The following is a 25,378-nucleotide window of genomic DNA, read 5'->3' on the forward strand; positions in this document are numbered from 1 at the left end:
ACTTCTCATCGATTGCCTCCGCGGAGTTTCAACCACACTTATTCGTCTCCCTGGTCGTCCGATGCGCCTAACTTGAACAACCCCGACGTTTCGCTACAGCGTCAAGACGAAATGTGTTGGTGCCTTGACTGTGGCATGTAGTCATGTTTTCACATAACAGGCATCTCATGATTATTATGTTTGCACAAGTCACATACATTTGTCATCCATTGCTCTAACTTAATACTAAATTTGGCATATGTGAAGCTAGTGAAACAGCCGAGAGTGCATCATGAGTGTGGCATGTAGTCATGTTGTTACATGACACGCATGTCGTGATTATCATGTTTGTATGCGTCATTTACCTGTGTTGTCCGTTCGCGTCGCGTAATACCGAGTTTGGTACATGTGAATCAACGAAACAGCCGAGAGTGCATCATGACTGTGGCATGTAGTCATGTTGTTACATGACACGCATGTCTTGATTATCATGTTTGGATGTGTCATATACCTGTGCCATTCATTCACGTCTCGTAATACCAAATTTGGTATAAGTGAAGCTAGCGAAACGGCCACCAGCGCATCATGAGCGGGGCATATAGTCATATTGTAACATGACACGTATGTCATGAATATCATGTTTGCACCCATCACATACCTTTGTCATCCATTCACGCACCGTAATGCCAAATTCGGTATATGTGACGCTAGCGAAACGGCCGCCAGCGCATCATGAGCGTGGCATGTAGTAATGTTATTGCATAACACGCATATCATGATCTTCATGTTAGGGCTGGTCGCTTGTGTTTGCCATGTAATCATGTTATACCATACCAGTTTTTCAACATACCTTGCGAACGAAACCACTGCAAGAGCTTCAGGACCATGAGCTGCAAATCATGACATTCATGAAATTCGTGCCATTATTTGCATCTTATGACTAGTCACATATGTTCTTCATACAGCCATGTTACACCATACCAAGTTTGGTATCGATATCATTATCGAGACGGCCAGGACGGATAAAAGTCGTGGGGGGCTAGATAGATGTATAGATAGATATATATAGAGATAGATAGATAGATAGATAGATAGATAGATAGATAGATAGATAGATAGATAGATAGATAGATAGATAGATAGATAGATAGATAGATAGATAGATAGATAGATAGATAGATAGATAGATAGATTGATAGATAGATAGATACGCTCAAAGTCGCCGAAGTTCGCCAAGATATCCTTCGCATTTAAAAAGGTTGACGATTAGTGTTCGAGGCTCTCCGTGAACATATCAGCCAAACATCATAGCGAGGCTTGGGTTGAAGTTCAAAATTAGGTTTCAAGGCCCAGTACAGGTCACTTGCACTTCCCTCGCGAAATTATGTCATAAGCTTAACTTCTATTGCGTCATAATCACGTGAGTCCGGCCATTGGCTGATTCAATACCCGTGCCACGCATAGTAACCACAGCCACCACGGCATTACGCGACTTGCCCCTATCGCGCTCTGCAGTGTTGTGGTTACACATCTCATACTATTAAACTCTAATGCTAAAAAAAAGAAGCTTTGTTCTAGGGAAGCGAAGCTACAAAAGGTGCGGATCTTCGCAGTCCCTTCTGTTTCTCATTGGTTTTGTTCTTCTTTCTTCCTCGCTTTTTATTTTTTACAGTGTTCGGTCTTTCAAATGCGAAACATTTCTGAGGGAACTTCGGCTGCTTTGAGTCTATCTATCTATCTATCTATCTATCTATCTATCTATCTATCTATCTATCTATCTATCTATCTATCTATCTATCTATCTATCTATCTATCTAGTTGCCTACGACTTTTAGCTCTCCAGGTCTTTTCGATAATTGTATCGATATCAAGCTTAGTATGGCATAACATGACTGTATCAAGAACATAGTTGACTAGTCGTGACATGAAAATCATGACATGTATGTCATGATTGTCACAATTTACAATTCACGGTCCTGCAGCTGTTGCGGTGGTTTCGTCCACATGGCACGTTGCAAAACAGATAGAGCATGATATGATTGCATGGCGCACACAAGTGACAGACCCTAACATGAAAATGATGAAATGCGTGTCATGTAGCAACATGACTATATATGCCTCACTCATGATGCGCTCGCGGCCGTTTCGCTAGCGTCACATATACCGAATTCGGTATTACGGTACGTGAATATATGATGAAGGTATGTGACTGATGCCAACAAGGTAATCATAATTGATTTATATGTGGGGTTTAACGTCCCAAAATCGCCATATGATTATGAGAGATGCCGTAGTGGAGGGCTCCGGAAATTTTGACCACCAGGGGTTCTTTAACGTGCGTCCAATTCTGAGCACACGGGCCTGCACCATTTCCGCCTCCATCAGAAATGCAGCCGCCACAGCCGGGATTCGGTCCCGCGACCTGCGGGTGAGCAGCCGAGTACCTTAGCCACTAGACCACCACGGTGGCGCGATGATAATTATGAAATGTGGGTCATGTAGCAACATGACTACATGTCATTCTCATAATACGCTGGTAGCCGTTTCGTAAGCTTCACTTATACCATATTTGGTATTACGGGATGTGAATGAATGAAGAAGGTATGATACTGCAGTGTAAACATGATAAACATGAGATGCGCGTCATGTAACAACATGACTAATTGCTACACTCATGATGCACTCGTGGCCGTTTCGCAAGCTTCACAAGTACCAAACTCGGTATTACGTGACGCGAACGGACGGCATAGGTAAATGACACATCCAAACATGATAATCATGACATGCGTGTCATGTAACAACACTACTACACGTCACATTCATGATGCGCTCCCGGCTATTTCACTAGCTTCACATATGCAAATTTGATATTACGTGACGTCAATGGATAACGAAGCAATATGACTGGTGCAAACATGATAATCAAGAGATGCGTGTCATGTGAGAACATGACTACATGCCACAGTCAAGGTGCCAATACATTTAGACGTGACACGGTACGAGTGCTCGCCAGCGTTGATTTCGTCCCGTCACACCAGCGTTGCCACACCAGGTGCCGGTCCTGCCATGTATTCGCAGGCGCGCGTCACGCTGCATTGCTTTGAAGCATGCGTGTTTCAGCACGTCCGGCGTCCCTCCGTCATCAAAAGAGGGAGACGCAGTGCTGTCTGGGTAACGCATCGGCGTGAAATGCAGCATGTCACATTTCGCGCCGGTTGCCGTCGGGCTGCGCTGACGAGCGCTGGTCGCGACGGTCGCACCTGGCGTCAGACTATAGAGTGCTCGTGTTTTGCTAATGTAGCGTCGCTGTGTCCAACGTGCGCAAGCATCAACGCGATACGGGTGTATATTGAGCCCTTTATGACCCTCCACAAATACCAAAATTGGTGTTGCGTGACGTCAATGGATGACGAAATATATGACTGATGCAAACATGATAATCCTGAGGCGTGACATGTGAGAACATGACATTATACGACGCTCAGTGCGTGCTCGCGGCCATTTCGCTAGCTCCACATATAATAAATTTGGTGTCACGTGACGTGAATAAATGACCAATGTAACCGACACATCCAAACAAGATAAACATGACAACGAAGTGGTGTACGGCATAATTTACCTCCACCTCGTAACGTTGTGCTGAGTTTAGATTGACATATCAACCTTTCTCATTCGTGCTCCGCATATCATCGATTCCCACTGTACGGGGGCTCTGCCGATTTTTTTCCCTATTTTTCTTGGCATCTTCCTTTCACCTGATATATTCCTCTTCTTTTTTTCGGTCTTTCTATTTTACTTGCAATAGTCCACACAAAAGTATTTTACGACGGGATGTACCAAGGATTCAGTGACATCTTCACGAAAAAATATACATTATGAGAAGACACACGTTTTGTCAAAGGGAGTTGAACCCACAATCTCCAACTCTCTTACAACAAAGACTGGGCACGCTACCAGTGCGTGACGGTCAAACTTTTTGTCGTCTTTCGATAATGTGTAACATTTTCCTCCCGCAGCGTTCGCGGCAAATTGCAGTGATGCTTCATGACAGTCACATCAACGATTGGTTCCTTGAACGCGTCGTTTCACAGCGTCCATTTCATTCGGCGCATTAACAACAGGGGAATCGTAGTTTTGTCAACTCATTAACACATCCCCTGGTGTCCATCTTATCTCAAGCGTTGACATCGCAATCGGTTCATACCAAAAGAACTCTGTGACACCCGCCGCCTTCACCTGGCTTTAATCGGTGCCCACCCCGCGAAACATCGCGGCCGGCCAGCAGAGAAGGGTCGGGCAGTGGTGTTCCAGAACTCCGAAACGCCCCAAGTAGGTGGCCTTAGCCCAAGTTGGACGTCCAACACGTCATGCTCGTCTGCCTTTGACATCGCTTTTTCCAGTTACGCTCTACCCGTTAACTACTAAAGCTACGCAAGCATCTATTACCACAGGAGTTTGTTTGATCATTAAGGACGGAAGTTAGTCATCGGGATGAAGATGTATGACTAGCGTCAACGTGCATACTTCCAATTAAAACGATGCTATACCTGTCTAACACCAATGTACATGGAACGAGCACTCCTATAATATTGCATAGAAAACATGAAAATGCTTCTGTACAGACAGGTCTCACTTCATAGTCACACCGATTTCTACGACAGATAGAATAATGATGTTACTTTACTTTCTCTCTCTTTCTATTTCACGACCCACAGGTCACGGCATCAAATACCGGTCATGGTGGCCGCATTTTCAATGGAGACAAAATTCTCTAGGCCCGTGCAATTAGATTAAGCTGCACGTGAAGAACCACAGGAAGTTCGCATATTCATATGGCCCTTTTTGACGTTATAACTAAACAATCATTTATATTTCGTGCTTGCATCCTTGATTTTCCTGTATTTATATGTGCTCTTTCTGAGTTGAGCGCATCATACTAGTAATTGTTGATTATTATATCGAAAGAACATGATGAAACCACTGGAAGAAAAGGAAGAACGCTTCTTGGCGTGAGCGCGTTACGCCAAGCAACAATGGGAGCACACGGAATCATGTGACAGCCTGGCTCTCCAAAGTGTTTCGCACTTAGAAAACAAAAGAAAAGAACGTGCTGAAACTCATTACAGGTGGTAACAAACATATGTACCATCTCGACGCCTTGTTGCGTGAAGCCCCCTCCCTTTCTCTTCCCCTCCCCTCCTACCCCGTAGAACACCGTGGGACGAACGGAGAAAGAAAGTGCTCAATGCATGCTAGGAATCTCAACTCCATATGACTCTGCTACTACTTGACGCATTAATTCTAATTTTTTAGAATGCTATGCAATTTTCGAAGACACATCCCCTAAATGACAATGCAGATTTTAAATAGTCTAAAAAATGCTCCTGCTGTTTTGCTAGCATAGGTCGTCACTCTGATCTTAGCAGTTCTCAACGGGAGCTAAGTAATCAGTAAAGCATTCAATATCAATCAATTAATAAACCAAACAACCTACCAAATTATATATCTTTTATAGCAACAATCTACTCGTCACTCAGTCAAATAAGCATTAAAAATAATAAAACGCCGAGAGCACGTAGGAAAGTACCGAAAGATTACATTATTATTATTATTAAAATATTGTAAAAATATTAGTGATAGTTTAATATTAACTATAATAATACCTTTTCGCGATAGTCAGTGTCATTTCTCGCAAATTTTATTGCATGCAACAGTGCAATAAATTGCATGCAATTTATTGCACGCAATTTATTGCATGCAACTTACTTGTAAAGCTCAAATAAGTATAGATTCATCATTAAGCCTGGCACCACTACGAGCCTAACGCAATAGGCAATAACTCAACCAAATAGAAGAAAGTGGTGATTAAACTGAATCAGTATTAGCTATTGCTACTTGCGCTCAGCCAACGCCTTCTTGGCCTAGCGTACGAGGGTGACCATATTCACACATGTGTTTCAAACATGCAATCGACCCAACCGCTTACTCCGGTTCTCACCGGTAGTGTTGAGGACAGCCAACAGTTTCTGACATTGCATGGGAATGTGAGTTAAGGCCACCCTAAATTACCACACCTCAGATTCTGGCGCGAAAATTCAGACCGGAGCAGTGGGAGACGTTGCTCGCCAGCGAGAAAAAAGAGGCCTACGTGGCGCTCCTGAACCAGGTGAGGGGGGCTGCTGAGGCCAGCGAAGCCGTGGAATAGGGGTACCACCCGCCTACTTCGGGCTTTTTTTTTCTTTTTTATCTTTCATCAGCATTTTCCTATTACATTGCAACCTGGTGACGATGGACTGCTTTTTCCACAATGAACAGAATTATTGTACATGATTTCGATATCTTAGCGCCAAAAACGGTTAGCGCTCATGTTGTGTACGTCTCTTTCTTTCGTCTCTGTTTTTTCGGCACTAAGAGATCGAAGTCATGCATCTTTACCAACCCGCCCAAATCGCCGCACTCATCAGAATTATTCTGGCTCGGTGTGACGTCACACAGTAACAAGCACAGTTCAGTCCTGCAAAAAAAAAGGAGGAGGGGAGGGTTCACAGGCGCCCTCACTCATTGAGAAACTCGGAACTGTCACAGCAAACGACATATACGAATGAGTGGTGCCCATTTCGCACGGCACCGGAAGAGCGAGAGATGCGCTGCAGATTAAGCGGTGAAACGAAACGAAATCGGACAGGAGGCGATAATGCGCATGTTCCGTGACATCGTGGATGGAAAGGAGGAGATGCTCGGGAAAACGGAATGGGCGGCTCAACTCAAGCGCGCCCCCTGGCCCTTCCGCACCCAACTTTCGTTAGGAGATCGCGAGAGGGCGGCGGAGTGAGAGCCGCCAACGCCACTGCCCTCCCATGTCCCCTGGCGGTGGTTTGGCTCGACTCGAGCGCAGCCGCCGGCGAACTGCGGTAGTAGGGCTGCTTGCGGGCTCGGGTCCGTGTCGGGTGCTTCTTCATTGCGCGCTCGGGTCACGCGGCGTGCGGAGGCTGTTTGCCAGCGTGCTACATCGTCACTCCGAGCTCACGTTCGCCGGCTCCTTAATGGAGCGTATGAGCGTCGCTGCGTGTGCCGCGAATGGAACAGCGGTTGTCGGCTATGGAAGCGTTGCGGATTAATTCGTCTCGCCATAGAAACAACGAAGCACGATTGCGGTGAACGTTTCAATCTACACTGTCATCTCTTTTAACGGCCGGGACGTTCGTTGAACACAAGAACTACTTGGAATAACCTGCACTAAAGTAAAGAGTCACGTCTTCTCAAAATCAGACCATGGATTTGTAGACCTTGGTCTCTTTCAACTGCGTTATCAGTGTGGTTGTTTTCTGCAAACGACATTCCCGAAAACTGTGGATTATAGGACGCCTGGTCGCGCGGTGTGGAATTCGAAACAGAAACTCGTTCGTTGTGTTTGTGTTCGCTCGTGTGTTTACTTGCGGATTCCGAACGGATGAATTACTGAAACATCGCCATGGAACTAGAGCAAAAGAAAAGGCCAATTCTCATCGCTGCAGATCAACCAAGGTAAGGCTCATCATTTTTGAAGAAAAAAAAGGAGGTGGGTGGGACTGCGAGTACTTGCATTCGATATCTGTATATTTTTGCAAGCCCTAAAACTTCCGCTATGATGTTGGCTACATTCAAATCTAACATTATTTCAATGGTATAGAGTAGACGGACAAATCTAAGGCAGTACGTAATAAAATTGCTTTAGTAATTATGTTTGATTTCTAGATACGTGACAGAGAAACTGGTAAAAATATGTTAAAGTTAAAGAAATTATCGTCTTTTTAGGTGACTCCTTATCACCCAAAAGCACACTTGGCAAACTCCAAAATTACTGCAAAAGTGCTTGCTCATAAAATCGCCCGCTTTCCTTATGCCGTTGTGGTTAAATGTTGGCTACCGTTTCAAATACTATCAGTTCGCTTATCTACGGCAATGAAGAATTCCATTTTAGGTGAAAGAGAAAAGCAATTGTCTAATAAAGTGCTCACACCTTCAAAACCCATCTTCCAAGAAGCGCGAAGGAATGTAGAAATAGCTTGTAAGAACACACATGACCCATAAACCCCTTAAACCTAATATAACTTTTACAAAAAAGTGGAAGTATGGCAGTCAAGTTCCTGGTGGCTTCTGTTCATATTTGTATGTAAGGTTGCGGTTCACTACCGCAGCTGCATCATCGACCAGACTTTGCTCTAAGCAATTAATCACGCTACAAGCATAACATAATATCTTCCAAGTTTACAATGTCAGTTAACGCGTTAATCTCATAGAATGAGAATTGACGTCAAATGAAGCTTCTTAAGGAATAACGTTTTCGCATGGTTTTCAAGGATGTAGAGAGTTCACAGCGAGACGAATCACGAAAGGCATCTTGGAGATAGGTGAAGAAGACGACTTTATTGTGTGGCCTCTATAGTTATGAGTAGTATCATCTTACAATTCCCGGCCGGTGTTTTAATCATCCCATAATCATCAGAAGGGCCTTTCATTCAGTCTTCGTGTTCATTGTGCAGAAGTGTTCCTTCGTTATCCGTGTTTCGAATCCAATTTTCTTTTCTGAATGCGCCATCATGAGCGTGCTGAAGTGTTCAACTTACAGTGGTTATTGCAAACTGTGCACACAACGCGCGTGCATGTAGTTCTGTCCGAACGATGAGTAGCCTGGGCTATAGCGTTGCTTACGGCTGGGTTATAGGGCTGCCATTTCCAGGTATCATCATGTTGCAGGATTGGGCTTCGGGCATTTTAGTTTCCGTGGCAATGAGCGTTCCCCTAGCTGGGAACCAGGATTTTCAAAGCTGAAAAATAGGTATGGTTTCATGAAAATACTGATGGCATATTTCGCCGCCAAATTACTGTGGAAGGGAAAATAGTCACGTTTTGTTGAAAAAAATTGATAGAGGCGGAATACACTTTATTGCACGATCACTTATTGCAATGCGTTTAGAAAACCAGCAAGTCCACTTTCTAATCTTCCTTCTTAAAAAAAAGGAATGAATCCAAGCGGAAATTTCTCTGCTAGCGCAAAAGCCCAGAAAAGGGGATGGGTGCTTAAAACGGAAGAATCAGAGTTTTCGAGAACTAAGCAGAGACGATGAATGGTAGGACGAATGAGTTAAGGCCGCAGGTGACCAGAGAAGGGAAATTGCACCAGAAACCGCAGCGCGCCGTCGTAAATTAGGCGTGTCCCTCACGAGTTCATTTATTCTCGGCGAAGATAGGTTTTCCGCGTCAGAGCTTTAGGTGGGGGCCACTCTGAGAACAAAAAACGACGACCCAAACAGATCGGCGCGCTTCTAATTAGTGGACCAGTATCGGATGTACCAAGGAATGACCTAGATCGGTTGCCTTTGCGATTGTAGCGAAAAGTGCTCCTACGAGTAATTTGTAACCGGCAACTATTGAAGTTTGCCCTCTTATTTTGTGGAATTATTTGTTTACGTTCGTTTTAATTTCTAAGTACTCTGGTACGATCTTTTGAAAGGATATTACCTAGCAATTCTATTACTTTCGCCTTCTGAATCCCGCTTAGTTCGTTCTCAGCTTTAGTTGCAGTTTGCGATAATCCTCATTTTCCTTGTTGCCCAGAAGCTGCATGCTGCTCAGTTAAACTTGAAGAGAGAATTTCGCAGAACTTGCCTCTGCTAAAACAGCTTCGTATAGAACAGGTTCCCTAGCGAATATGACTGTAGATTGTGTAAACTCATTTTTCTCAATCTCTTTTTGATACGGTAAAGGAAAATTTCCAGCGAATAACATTCATAAAGACATAAAATCCAGAAAGTCAGTTGGTGATTGGAAAACAACGATTCAGAATAGAAACCTTAGGATGGTGGTTAGGATAATCATTACTTGTCGCGGCATCTTCATCCCGTATACGGTGCTTTTATGTACTTTTGCCCACACAAGCCGCTTGTGAAATCTAGATTTATTCGTGGTCTTGTTCATACCATTAGTTTAACGGTGTCACGTTGCACACGGGGCTAGTAATATACTTTAAGTACAATCACACTGCTGACTGATTCACACTGACATGGGTACTCAATATGCGTAGACATATGTTCCACTTCAAAAGCTTTGCTCCTAAATTACTCCTTTCCACTACCTTTATAGCTAGTAATGTTGAAATCGTTGTTCAACCAATCTTTGCAGTTTTTTAAGTAACACTCGTTGACTACGAAAAATTTGTAAGCATAGAGTGAGCACTGAAGGCGGTGCTTAGACGAGTGTACTTGCCTTTTCCAAAGATGCAACTTCATGCCTTGCAAGGCTTGACTCAATGCATGCAACTCAATGACTAATAGTACGTGCTTGGAAAACAAGATACATCGTTTGTTCTTAAGTAGGAGAAACGTTAATATACCCGATGCCTAGGTAAGAAGCAGCTGTTGTTCTTATGGCCTCTGTTTTTAAGTGCGCCTTCTTTTTTTTACTCTACTTCGACAATTCATGAAAACGCTAAGTTTTAGGTATCAACCAAAACGCGCTGTGAGGCCACATGCTAAGCTCCCGGAGCACTATTCTTGGTGTTGTGCTCAGCATATTTTATTCCTTTTAAACAGTGTGCTGTAAACATCACGCTTGGGAGCGGGAGCCTATCTGCACAAATGTGTCGCGTCATATGAGACGCCGACGACCAGGCAAAGCCAGCGATTGGTGGCATTGCTATTCAGTAGTTGAGACTGCGCCTTTTTCGCCTTCGGATAACAGTTGAAAAAATTCAGTAAGCTGACCTTGGCGGACGCTGTTATTTTATGTGGTTCTTAAATTGAAAAGAAGAGAAAAGTGAGCCTCGTAACTGTTTGCATCAGTTGCGACACCTCAACAGTTGCTCACAAAGGATGGGGGTAAGGAGGGATTAAAAGGATAGGATTAAAATGCATATATAGAGAGAGAGAGGAAGGAGAGAGCAAGGTACAGGGACAGCGAGCGATGGAAGAGAAGATAGAAAAGATCGACCTGATCGCTGGAGTCCGAGGACAGGGCACCACTCGGCGAGAGCTCTTGTCGGCGTCAGGAGATGGCATATAGGGTGAGTCTAGGCGGCCAGAGCTGCGCTGTCGTCGGAGATCGCGAGGGCACAACCGGTCGGCATAAAATCCAGCAAGCTAGACGGGGACACTGTTGAAACAGCGACGGTAGTGGCGTGCAATGGGGTTGAGTGAATTCGAATGAAGTGCCATGGTGTGATCAGCTGAGGAAGGACCTTAGTGATGAAGCGAGAGTGACGTGGCATCAAGTAACTGAGTGAAGTAGGAAGATAGGCGAGAGCAGTAGTGAGCATAGGGCTGAGTTGTGGGAGTATTGAGTAGTCGGAGAGGCGAAAAGGGTGGCATACATCCACAATGGGATATACATACTTTCTTTGGGTAAATTCCGATACGATCTACGAAATTTATCAAGCATCAAAGCATCAACCTCTAACAGCTCCGTAATTGAAAAGTAAGCACGTAGTTTTATTAATTCTTTCGAGTGTAGCTGGAGAAGAGCGGATTAACACCAGTCCCACCCCACCCTCCGATGAGTTAAGAGTAAAAGCGCGCTTACGCTGTGATGAATATTTTCAAAAAACAGAGCCCATATTTTTTTCTTGCAGTGCGGCATTGTTGTATGATATCGTGTCGATGTATATAAAAAATCATTCCTAAATTCATCCTTGAATAAAAAATCGGGCTCTAGTTTGTAAGTCTAAATGAAATAAATAAATTGTTAATATAATTCTGACAGATTAAAAAAAAACTTTCGTGCGCAGGGAATTGTGAGGCAATAAATTTTAATGGTATCATAGTTTGATGACTACTAGAAAAACTCTTGCATGGCTCTTTTTTTAAGCGCACAAACGACCGCAGTTTGCAGGACCGATTGAGGATGGCAAGTGGCAAACAGGAAACGGGAAATCTGCCCAGCCACCTCCGCTTAGCCACCACTGATTTAACGTTGAAGGTGTGTTGTGGCAGTACTGGAAGCAGGGGTACCAGTGGCACATAACCGTTGTGAGATTTACCCACTGTTTGCGAGTAAATCCTAATGTGACCAACTATGGCTCCAGCTCATGAAGAACTTTGGTGTTGAAAAGGAATACTTGTCGATGATCGCATCCCAGGTTTACATAAGTGGGTAACGGTAGTACCAAGCAGTTCGTAGTGTATTCTTTGCGACTGTTCTATCACAGTATATCACCTCTAAACACTTAATCAGGCCCCGAGTTCTCAATAGAGCCAGGAAAACGAACTATTGCTTGTATCCTTTCTTAATATAGCCATCATTTATATTGGAAATGAATAAGTGTAAATTATATGGCCTAAGGCCTACGCAGCCAAGATTCATGAGCAAAGTGCACGAAGCCGATGAGTATGGCGAGTTATAGGAATACCGAAAAAAAAACTGCGTCTGTGCTTTCCCTGAAGCAAGCGCCTTGCGTAAACTCATTTAATGACACGTGCGCAATCTATCTTGCGCGTATATACGCACACGTTCCTGCCATCTGAACGACGGTATTACGATTACTGTACAACACTACGCTGGAATTGTGGTGCGCAATTAACTCCATTGAGGGGACAGGCCATTACCTCCTCTGTAGGTACAGTAGGCTTAATGTGAATGTCTTTTTGAAGCCGCACGAGCAAGAAAGTACACTAATTTCGAATGTGTATACAGTTTGTCAGAATGTGCAACGATGGATTAATGCACATGCTTCTTTTGCAACATGTGCGCCGATTTGTTCAGCGTCGGAGGCAATTACTCTAAGAGGTGGTATCAGCATTACTAAGAAAGAAAGAGAGAGAGAAAAAGAGAAACAAAAAAGAGACATAGGAAAAGAGAAATTTTTGGAGGAGAAAAATTCTCGTCAAGGCGAGATTCCAATGCGCGTAGGCGCAATATAAAAGTGGGCGTAGTAACCAATTACACAACCAGGCATTTTGGCAGAGCATATGGTATAAGATTGTAGCGTAACAATAGGGCGGAAGAGGACTGAGGGAGAGGAGATGGGAATGCAAGAGGAGGGAAACGCCACCCTCTTTTTTCACTCTTCACACAGCTTGTGCGCAGCTTCCTAACTAGTATTTTTGTCACTAATGTCTTATTTCATAAGATATGAAAACAGCACTCGAACGTTAGCTATAGTAGAGTGGGCTGTCCCATATTTATCAAAAAAGTATTTAATAACACAGAAAGAAAAGAAAATTTTTGGAGAATAAACGAATAAGAAATAACATATTATATTCACAAGCACTATGTACAGATACAGTATAGGACGTATAAAGCATGACCAGAATTCATGGGCATAGTCCATTATATGAACAATGATTTTATTGCGGATAGAGACCGTAGAAATAATTTTTGTATGCACCTGAATATATCATCACTATGAGATATGTTCATAAGTCAACAGTAAAGAGAGCAGCAATAATAAGTACGCGTGTTGGTAACAAACGTGCTTTGTCTGTAGACGCAGTTTAATTTTTTGCGTCAGTTCCAGCTGATGATTGCGTGGAAGGTGCGGTGATTAAAAAAATGAAAAAGAACAGAAAAAGCTACTACCACTTAACAAAAACTCCGCCGAGTTAAATACAGCATGATGTTATGGCGCAGATGCGCTGTCAGGAAACAGCTTGAACGCCATTCTTTCAAAGACAGTAACCCAATTCACAAAAAAAGCGACATTCCAATCGATCGAAAATAGAGCAGCCCCTCCTAAAAGCTTGAAGGAGGTCGGCGTAACCTGATTTCCATGGCGACATGTGTGAAGCCACCAGGGACCACCGAGAGGCAGCCGCTTCCGTAAATGTCTATGAAAACCTGAATATCGAGTTGCCCTCGAGAAAATGTAAACTGTGGTTGTTGACTATTTGCATTTCACTTGAAAGCGCTGCCGAGAAAAAAAGTAGAAAGAACGAGGCGTTAGGCGATCTTTAGGCTTGAACGAATATCTTGTTCGTGGCTGGCGAGCCAAAGGTTGCACTAGCTTAAAGTGGTGCCTTCTGCTTACTTTTTTTTGTCATCTTTGCAAATACGACTTTGCTCACGCATGTATTCGCTACTTTCAATATCATTGCTGCATGTGCCTTTGGCGAGAAGTTTGCTAGAAAAGTATTTGTAGGAGACGTTGTTGCTGTTGAAGGGCGCAAAACACGTTCATATTTTTCGCAGTAAGAACAAATCGTTTCTCCGAATGCAGTAATATAAATGATTAGTTTTGACAGATTTTCAGCTTCGTAGAAAAAATCTGGAACAGTTGTCTGAGTAAGATATCTATAATATTGGCGTATTGTAAAATAAAGAAACTGAAGACAGGCAGCGTAAACCTAAAGAAGGTCAGTATAATACCTTCTAAGAAGCGGTTAATTCTCATCTACTTTTGTCATACGCGCCTTTCAAAAGAAAACATGTAATGAATGTTCAACGCAACGTTATTTTTTTCTGGGGATGCCCCAGCTGTTGTATCGACATCTGAAGTCCCTTTGACCAATGCCTGCAAAGTTTAAGCAAAGTATGAACGGAAAGTAATGCACGATCCCAGTTCGGGTTCTTTTCTGCGTAAGCTGTTCCAAAACGCATTCTCTCTCTGCAGAACTCATTGTGATTGACATAGCCGAAGCTCACAAATAAGCTTTTGGAGTTCAGAAAAAGTAGAAAGTTGCCTAAAACAAACCATATTTCTCAGTAAAGCTGGCATGTCAGTCAATGCACGTCGAAGGGCGGCAAAGCGAATGAAGGAGAGTAGCTCCACAGAAACAAGGAGCGTTTCTTTTTTGACTGTTCCACAAGGGCGGTTGTTTGCAATTTAGAAGCTCTATATCGCTTCGGTAGCTTGGTCCGAATGCACAGATGACCCGCATTTCACAACAGCGTGACGTTGTGAAATACAAAATGTTTACCCAAGACTACGTAGAAGTCCCCCATCGAGGAACAAGCAATGAAAGATATAAAGTACTGCAGAATGAGTTTCTGGGGTGGGCGAGTGATGGTGTTACCATTCAGTTTGACGTGCAGGCTGCCGGGGTCCAGCTGGAAAGGAAACATTCTTTTCGCTTTCTCTGTAAAGGCAGTCATACACCCGCTTCTTGTCGATAGACCACTGCAGACGGTTTTCTTCCGCTACAGCGAGTGATCGTACCAGATGGGAGCGGCGAACAAATTGCAGGCTTTTTATGCGTGTTTGCTAAGCCTAAAGAGAGGGAAAAAAAGAAGGACAAAGATCGTCTGAAGCGGGATTTTACTGGACAAATGGGAAAAAATCGTTGCCCAACTCTCCCGGAGTTTTCTCTACCAATCGAACGACGTCACGGGTTCTGCGCAAGCGAGATGATAGGCCTGCGCGATATGTCAGACTGTGCGCTAGGCGGAGATCATCGGAACACTCACGGTCATGAATTAGGTTGTTTATTCCCATTCTTTTCTGCGTACAATTTTTGTGCAGTTCTTGTATCGTTCCTTTTTATACCTAATTTTTCGTAGTGACATATGGACAGAACAACGCCTTCAGGAAAATGGCAAAGCTACTATTCTATATTGACAACATTGTCCTAAAAGCCAACTTCATGATAATCAGGCGTGAGAGCTGGTGCATTAACGTAGTATTTATGTACCTCCTTAAGCTTATTTGCAGAACGGACAGAAATGTTCCACGCCATTGTAGCGAACTCTACATGAGAAATTTCTCATATAAGGGTACACAGGCACTACAAATAGCTCTTCCTGTTTCAAAGGGACTTACATAAAAAGATAATCATTGAAAAACTACTTGCATGCGCTAGCAAAATATATCGTTTAATTACTTTAAGCAGTCTCTCTTCGCTTTGAATTTGTTGATTCTGAGACATAAATGGTAGCCCGATCAGACATAAAAAAAAAAAGAACGGAGTCACTGAAGACGTGGGAAAAATATTCATTACACGTGTCCCTCATAAATAGTCGCATGTGTTGCTGGAAGAAGAAACTGAAGCATGGTTTTATAGCTGGAAATTGCTGTGAATTTATATTTTTATTCATTAGGACTATGTGGCCGGCAGATTAGAGATAAGGAAAGCGGGTGCACTTGAAGCAAGGTATAGACGCTTGTTTGCCAAAGAGCTCTTTTCCACGGGTAGTCATTGCTCAATGCCCCCGTCGAGCCTTAACATCTGAATTAGACTGTCTGGCGTTTGCTAGATTGTGCTTGTTTTGTGTCACGCGATAAAATGCGCTGCAGTGTTCATGAGCAGCTCCAGCAGAGCGGATTTCACGGGCGACCGACAGCGACACTCACGGAAGGATTGCAAATGAGGGGGCGCTGCCGTCGGAAAGACGGTGTGCACACGTCAACGTACTCTCCGCATCACCATTCTACGTACCACTCCGGACTTTCCCGGTGTTGGAAGATCGTCAGTGTAATAATCGGTAAGTGGGTAACGTTTCATCACTGCGTTAATGCATGATATATATATATATATATATATATATATATATATATATATTTATTTATATATATATGTATATATACCATGTGTCTCGCGAAAAGTTGTGTTGTCGAAATTGGTTCCTGCTCCTGCTCCTCCTTAAGTCATCACCCTTTGGCTTGAGTATTGTAACCAAGCAACATATGTATATTCTGTGGTCATAGCAGTTGACTCTTTTAGAGACTCTGTTCAGTTTTTCCTCTCTCATTATCAGTCTTGCGGTTTTCGTTAGGACTTGCTGTCTGCGATACGCTTTTTATTTTATTTATTTCTTGATGTAGGCGTGAAGTACAAGGCAGTCGTAAAATCACGTCTTTTTTCCAACAGTTGACGCTATCGACAAATATTTTTTTTCCATTTTTGAAGAACCTCGTGACGCGAAGATATCTTAAACTGATAAGTGGATGGTCTAACGCGTATGGCTGACGATGCCCGACTAAGAAAAGTTTCCCAGTTTCCCTCGCAGTCATAAACTTCGCGGGGACATTGGTGGGTGCGGTCGATGCCTCGGATGCATGCCGAAATTGCCGCCAAACGAAATATAGTGAAAAAAAAAATACGCACTTCAACTAAGCACTCCGAGCGCTCCCTACGCAAGTTATGTTATGTAGTTGTGCAACACTACAGTGGCGCTGTCATTACCAGTATACCATCGCTGCATAACGAGTTTTCACCGCCCCATACGCAAGTCGATGGGGAAAATCTCTTGCGCAAGATTTTCGCACATACAAAAATTTTTTCCTTGCATTCCTTCCAGCATGTCTGCTTCTTCACTCTCGAAGTTATCCCTAGAGACTTTGCCAGAACTGGAACCAAGTGCAAAAAAAAAAAAACGAATGCGAAATGGTTCTCTATCCCGAACAGCCATTTTAATACCTGAAAAACAAACATAAAAAGAGAGCTAAGGGACTCGTTTGCTCGTTTTCATTGCCAGCGATGGGCTGCTTTATTTTGTTGTCTTTATAGCCCCGCCCACTGATTTTGCGATGCAATATCGTTGCACGCTATAACCATGGCACGCAACAACATAGCGATTTGTTTTTAGTGTGTATTTCAGTTTTTTTTTTGCTTCGTGAGAAAGGTTATTTATAGCTTACTAGATATGATGAATTAACAATGAAGCTTGCTTCATCTCTTTTATGCACACTTCATTTTTGGCGGGAAACAAAACTCAAGCAAAAAACTTGCGAAAACTCTTGCAGAAAATCATTTTCTCGCAGTAAACAAAAAAAACGGCAGTCCTAGTTCGACCGATATGATGTGTCCATCTGATGTGACTACCGTGCAGTAATGGTCCACTGGTCACTTTCGAGGAAACTACAGCTCCCCACTCCTATAGTCCTTAGCTTTAACTACTTATGGAACATGCTCTACGGCACCATCGACATTCTAGCAACAGCACATACTTTTATATCTATAAAAATATCTCGGGTCCAGTGCCTAGCGCGCTTTGAAGACGAGCGCAGCCGCAAGAAATCAAAAGTAACAGGTCACATTAAAGGCCAAACGAAGTAGCGTCATCTCTGTCATAATGCCAAATGCTTCAAAATATCTGCCATTTAAGATTCGAGAAGTGGGTAATCACGGTTTTGAAGAGGTAAAAAAAGTCTATAAAAGGTGATTACCTGGGATGACCACCATAGCTGGAAAGAGTTAAAGGCACTCAAGTGGCAGGGCTGCAACCAGAACTGCTCTTCGGATGTTCCACCTCCTAGATTTCAGTGAGAGTAATCATATGGTAGTTTCGGGACGTTAAACACTACATATCAATAAATCATCATCAGATTTCAGTGAGAGGAGGAGGGGGGCACAGGCCCGGTCAGCCACCCTCTGGCTTTGCTACTGTCAGGTGGCACGAAATTCTTTTTTGTTTTTTGCATGTCATCATCGGGTGCGCAAAATACACAAAATATTTTTGTTCGCTCTTCTCGACTAAGTTCATAGGCTGTCTGTGCATGCAGAATGAATTTTAGGTATCTTTGTCCGCATTTTCCCGCTTACTCTACGTATAGTGCTTATTTCGGATGCCACCTGAATGCAGTGCTATTATGTCTCCTCGATATTTAAAACACTGTCAGCGCCTATATTGAAGTAGAGTGTAAGTGAAGCGACAATATATGAGATCTTTTTTTCTGTAGTGCGCCCGTACCGGTAGTGGTCTGGTAGTACTGAACGTTAGTATAGGTACTAGACTTACAGGTGCTTTAAGAAGATATATTTGTTACAATGGGACGGCTTACATCAAAGGACATGTCAGCTAACCAGACACAATTTCATCAATTTAACCAGATTGGAATCCAGTGAGCATGAATTCAAAAAAAAAAACTTGGATGACTAACTGGAGTTACCGAGCACGACAATTGATGGTTTGTAACGCAAACACATCAGCAATAGCTATATGTATCTGGGAGACGCTTACTTCATTTATGTACTGAAGTAAGATCTCGCGCCGTAGAGGAACTGAAATGGTGAGGCTGACAGCCGTAAATAATCAATGTGCAAAAATTGAAGCAGGTGCACTTCTTTTTTTGTTTTATTTTAAATGCGAAGCACTTCATATCAAAATTCAGCAGCTTAAAACGTATCTATCTATCTATCTATCTATCTATCTATTAAATGCGAAGCATTTCTTAGCAAACTTCGGTGACTTTGAGCGTAGATATCTATCCAGCTATGTATATATCTAGCCGCTTACGCTTGGGTGCTCTCGTGGTCACGCCTTTAACTGGACGTGAACCAAAATAAGCATGGGAGGGTACGATGGTCTGACGAAACGATGCGCTGGTCAAGACATCAATAATGACCCAATCGCGTCGCGTACGTTGTCAAACACTTCGCGCTTGTTGTTGTTGTTGTTGTTGTTGTTTCCCTGTGCAAATGGCTCGTACCTAAAGAGGGGATTGGCCGATTATAAGGTTAACTTGCCCTAAACTTTCAGCAATGCGTCATTCTTACGAATTTTTTGTAACTTAATTTTGATTTGAAATACCGATATCAAGTTTGCAAAAAAAAGAAGAAAAATAGTGAGACAGTAATTTAGCAAGAAAATCGTTTAGTCGCAATGATGTATTCTTGAGCGGCGAATAAAACATCCCTGTAGCTGAAACCCAGTGTAGAGGCTCCAAATGAAAGAAGATCAGGTTGTGATAGTTGCAAGCCCAGTCTTTGAAGAGGTGGTGCTAGTATGGTTTGCCTGAATAAATCGAAACGGTGACAATGTAATGAAAAATGACTGATCGTTTCCTCTTGATTACAGTAAATGCACATAAAGGAATTCAATATGCCTGATCTATGCAAGTAAAAATTGAGGGAGGTAACGCGGCAACGAAATTTCGTGATGACAACTTCCATCATCCTTGAATTAGTCAGTTCACTGCGCCAGGGAAATAACAAGTGTTCGTACTCTGAAGAAGCCGTCTGAGCAGGGTCAGATAAATTTTGCCTGATTTTAAGTGTGCGAAATCGCGCCACCGTAATGTATACTGTATGAGGAAAAATAGGAATAATTGGTGTCGAAAGGAATGCCTTCGCAAGAGAATCAGCTGTTTCGTTTAACAACAAACCTTTGTGCCCTGGTGTCCAGATTAAATGAATACTCCGGGGATGACAGGGAATCAATGATTTAAAAAGTTTCACGATAGGTGAGTGACCAGATGCGGACCAAGAAGAGCACACTGATAATGAATCAGTTATGACTGCTACGACTGGAATGGAAATATTTACCTTTCGCAAAGCTAACTTTATTGCTATGAATTCAGCCAGAAAGACAGGCATAAAATTCGGTAAGCGAAGTGAAAACGACCAATCAAGTATGGAGCAATATATTCCAACGCCTGATTTTTCATGTGATTGAGATGCATTCGTTGCTATAATGACATTTGTTGGCAGAGTACTTAAATGGTCCTGCAATAAACCATTTAAAATGCCTGTAGGTAATAGCTTAGCGTGAGTTGGGAAGATATTATGGTAAACGATTTCTGGAGAATTTTGTTTCTCAGTTAAAGGAATCAGATCGCGAACGTGTACATTTAGAGGCTCAAGTAACTATTGAACGAATACTATTTGTGGTTTGTGAAATCTGGGCCAATGCACGGAGAAGAATAGGTCAGGATTGGAAATAAAAATAATTTGTTCAGGGTTAAACGGTGCTTCATATAGTCGTAAAAATGTCTGCACAGTAAGAATGTTAAAGCGACATAATAAGGTTGGTATTCGTGCTTCAAGGTATAACACTGCATTTGCAGTGCGCCTGACAGTGGCACATACCCACGGGCGGTTATGTGCCACTGGTGTGCGGGTAGGTGCCACATGCAGGTGAATGACAATTTGTATCTACCCTAGAACGACTAGAACACACATGGATATTTTATCGTGCGAGCGTTAAGAAATACCCGACATCGGGAGCCTATCTCAGTGTCCTAGCAGGAATCCAACCAAAGCATGCTGCGTGGCAATGAAGTATTTTACCACAGGGCTACGCCAGGTCTCGGAACTAGTTATAGTGTGATAAAAATTATATGGACGCTCTCGGCTGGTTTTTGCCGCTGGCGTTGGCGTCGACGTTGGCATGGGCGTCGGCATCGGTGTCATGAACCGTATATGTATACGTATCTATATATATGAAAACGCAAGAAAGAACATAAAAGTTGGCGCCGTACATTCATGTTTCTGCAAATGTCGTGGAAAGACGATAATCTTGCGTGTGGAGAAAGTGAACGAGACATTTATTTGATGTTCTGCTCAAGAAATTCTGTGAGTGGTATTCTGGAGGCGCTGCGTTAGAGTGCCTAGAGCATGCAGCGGAGGCGAACGAGCGCATCAAGTCACGTCACGCGTGAGGCAAGAGCGTCATCTGGCAGTTTTCTTAGAAAACAAAGCGCGTGGCTCCGAGACAGGTGTGCGAGCCCATATCACAAGTGATAAGGTGTATAACGCAAGGCGACGGGTAGGTGCCACCACCGTCTCGTCCTAGCAAAGCATTGGAAACACTCCCCGTTCCGTGCAAGCGTTCCATGGTGCAGCGCAGCGTGATAAGCGCTACGGTCCTTAAAATTACTCACGTAAGCCTTTTCTAGTGACCGACGCACATGCAGAATATCTACGTGTTGTTATGGTGCCCCAGACATGCACAATAATTGCTTTTTAGTTCAAAATTGCACAAGCATGAACGCTCAACCTTGAGCAACATTGGTGGGCGCTGCGGATGGGGTCGACCGTTTGAAGTACCCGATGCCATTAGGAGTGGACAGACAGACAAATGTTCAGACAGACACATTATTTGTTTTGCGTCGAAGGTCCCCAACAAAGACCATCGTCTTTAAAAAACAGTATGGCGTACGGAATCAAACGTGGGACCTCTGTGTCGTGAAAGTGAGGTGTTAACCACTGAGCAAACCCGGAGCGAAACTTTTACCATTCAAACGGCACGCTATTTATATCTACCACCTACCGCTGCTTACGAAAGTTTCGGGGGGGGGGGGGAGGGTTTGTGTTTTCAGCATTACCAGCAAAATGGCGCAATGAGCGCCTCGTCGCCACATCGTATGGCGGCGCCCGCTCTAATCTCCTACGCGTACTTTGCCCAGCTAAGAGAAGGGAAGTGACGCTCCCTCACGAGCCCTTATCTCGCGGTGGTGAGGAGGGGAAGGTCATACGCCTTGGCTGGCCTAGAGCTTTACCTGGAACAATTATTCTTTAGCTATCTTGTGCACAAGGGTCACTGCCATCATTGTAGTCTCCGTTTGCAAAAAGCACGCGCTTTTTAGATACAGCAAGGTAACAAATGAGACCCTTATTCGCGTGAAACCGTACCCGAGAGTATGTTTTGCGCAATATTTGGACGCGAAGAACACGGGGCATGTTTCTATGTGCTTTCAACTATGCGCGTGACCTTTTGATTTGTTGCTATTGCATTCATTAGCTTCGCCCCTACTGTGGTGGTCTAGTGGCTAAGGTATTCGGCTGCTGACCTGCAGGTCGCGGGATTAAATCCAGGCTGTGGTGGCTGCATTTTCGATGATGGCGAAAATGCTGAGGCCCGTGTGCTCAGATTTGGGTGAACGTTAAAGAACCCCAGGTGGTCGAAATTTTCGGAGCCTTCCACTATGTTGTCTCTCATAACCTTGTGGTGGTTTTGGAGCGTTAAACCCTTCACATATCAATCAATGCTTCGCCTTTCCGGGAAAGCTGTGACTTTCTCCAAATAGACGCTAATCGCCGTGAACCGTTAATAGTGGTTGCAGTGCTGCCTACGCAGTTTTATAAACATTACATATGTACTCATATGATCGGCAATTGTGGTTAGTTGCCATGCGCTGAAGTTGATTTATGTAGCGTGTCCAGGGCCAGCATCTTCGTGAGCATCAGCGCTTCATATCAGCTTCTGGTGTCGCTTATAGGCATGCTTCAGTTGGCATCGTTGCGCAGGTGCGAACAACTGGTTACATAAACATCTGCAACTCTTCAACATATGTTCTTGCGTACAACATTTGTACATATATTTAGCGTCATTTTATGACATGTCGCTCAATAACAAAATTTCAAAACGGTCACCTTCCCTCCGCAAGCTTCGCATAACGTCGATTCCAAGTTACGTGGTATCTGCCGAATGTTCTATCTATCTATCTATCTATCTATCTATCTATCTATCTATCTATCTATCTATCTATCTATCTATCTATCTATCTATCTATCTATCTATCTATCTATTCATCTATCTATTTATCTATCTATCTATCTATCTATCTATCTATCTATCTATCTATGCGCCAATGACTTTAGCTCTCCTGGACGTTTAGATAATGGTTTCAATACCGAAATTGGTATGGAATAACATGACGGTATGACGAGATTGCGTGACTAGTCATAACGTGAAAATAATGAGACGCATGTAATGATTTTCATAAGTTACAATATATAGTCTCCTTGCTCTCGCGGTAGGTTCGTTCACATGACATGTGTCAAGCTCGGTAGGCTATGACATGAATGCATGGCAAACATAAGTGACAGCCCTCCACGTTGCAACCATAAGTTGCGTGTTTTGTAGGTCATGACTACATGCCATGCTCATGGTGGACTCGTGGTCATTTGGCTGGCTTTAGATATACCCAGTTTGTTACTACGGGACATTTATGGATGAAGATTGTATATGGCTGGTGCAAACTTCATAATCATGAGATCCGTGTCATGTATGAACATGACTACATCCCACCCTCATGATGCGCTCACGGCCATTCTATAGCTTCACATATACCAAATTTGGTATTACGTGACACGAACGGACGACGAATGTAATTGACACGTTCAAACATGATAATCATGAAATGTCTGTCATGTAAAACTTTACTACATGCGACTCTCATGCGCTCATAGTCCTTTCGCTAGCTTCATATATACCAAATTAAATGTTGCGTCATGTTATTGAATCATGAGGGCAAAGAACTGGTGCAAACATAAATATTGAAGACATGGGTGGCATGTAAAAACATGACAACATACCCTGCTCATGATGCCCTCACGGCCATTTCGCTAGCTTTGCATATACCGAATTTGGTGTTATGTGACGGGAATGAACTATGTTCAAAATAGATAATTATTTTAAGCGGGTCATGTAAAACATGACTACATGCTGCACTCACAGCGCACTCGCAACTGTTTCACTAGCTCCACGTATACCAAATTCGGTATTACGTGACGTGAATAGGTGACGAAGGTAAATGACATGTCGAAGATTGATGATGACACAAAAGCCATGTACGGCATAATTTAAATCTACGTCATAACTTCGTGCTGATTTTAAAATGACATATCAAACTTCTCATTTGTGCTTCGCATTTCATCAATTCCCACGTTACGAGTGATCTGCCAATTGTTTTATTTTGTGCTTCGAGTTCACTATAGCACGCCGAGAAACTTGACATACATTTGTACGGCTAGATAAAGGGTATTTTTTCCCACTATTTATAAGCAAACTTGGGTTCTAAGTAAAGGGGACTTCTTTTGCCATATTTATCAAAAGTTCTTTCTGTGTTATTTTCTTGGGGCAAAATTTCAGTCGAGCCTGCTACGGGGCATATTTTTATAGAAGTCAACCAGTGAATAACTATGAGCCTTCTCAAACAGAAGGCTCTAGCTGTGAATACAGTTGTTCTCACCAGGAGAATTTTGTGCTAGAATTGTTGAAATAAGCATTTTGTGGGGCTTATAACTGAGCTTCGTCTTGATATATGATGACAAGGTTGGCATATGCTGCTTTGTTACAGTGATTTACCCGGTAATTTGATATCACAAACGCGACTGTTGTCTGTTAATGGTGCTGACTGAATTGCAATACTATAACTTCAGGGAAAAAAGCACTGGCTAGCAGAGCTAATAAGACCAATAACTTCGGCCATCATAGCAGCACCTACCTTTGCCTGTCTGCAAAAAACACGTAGACCATCTAGCTTTGTGTGTGTGACAGACACTTTGATGTCATTCTCTCTATGACGAGAGATCGCGGTAGTGGTGTCGTCCCATGTAGTTAATTGCATCCTTGCCATTTATTCTTTTCATGTCACTCTCTTTTTGCCCTATTGATTGAATCATTCAGTGCCGATCTTTGGAACGACGTCCCTCTGCGCCTGTCTGCAGGAAGGATTACCTACGCCCATTCAGATGCCCTTCACTGTATTTACTTGAAACAACTTTCACTGTTATGTACAAAAAACTCAGTACTTCACTCGCCGAAATACAGCATTTAGCAAAAATGAACAAAACTTTTTAATGAACCTAGAGAACTTTACCATAACACTGCAAAACTACGGAATTTTAAGTGGATTTCACGAAAGTTGATTTTGCCCAGCCATAAAAACGTATAATTGAGGGAGCTACAATGACGAGATAGAGTTAATTCATTTCCCCGACAAATCACGGGAAGGAAGGAGACTACGTGAACAAAAGAAGAGAAGCTT

At 43.0% G+C, this 25,378-nt stretch overlaps 1 protein-coding gene across 2 annotated transcripts in view; it reads left to right on the forward strand.

Moving 5' to 3' along the window:
• The first annotated feature begins 7,165 nt into the window (after positions 1 to 7,165).
• Positions 7,166 to 25,378, forward strand: part of LOC119170774 (cell adhesion molecule Dscam1) — a 220,900-nt gene continuing 202,687 nt past the window's right edge. For both annotated transcript variants that reach the window (XM_075886711.1, XM_075886712.1), the window contains exons 1-2: positions 7,166 to 7,503; positions 16,181 to 16,368. In XM_075886711.1, coding sequence (XP_075742826.1) covers positions 7,451 to 7,503; positions 16,181 to 16,368 — 241 coding nt within the window. In that variant the 5' untranslated portion in view covers positions 7,166 to 7,450. The remainder of the gene's footprint in view (positions 7,504 to 16,180; positions 16,369 to 25,378) is intronic.

The sequence above is a fragment of the Rhipicephalus microplus genome, chromosome 2 (assembly GCF_043290135.1).
Source record: "Rhipicephalus microplus isolate Deutch F79 chromosome 2, USDA_Rmic, whole genome shotgun sequence".
Classification (NCBI taxonomy): domain Eukaryota; kingdom Metazoa; phylum Arthropoda; class Arachnida; order Ixodida; family Ixodidae; genus Rhipicephalus; species Rhipicephalus microplus.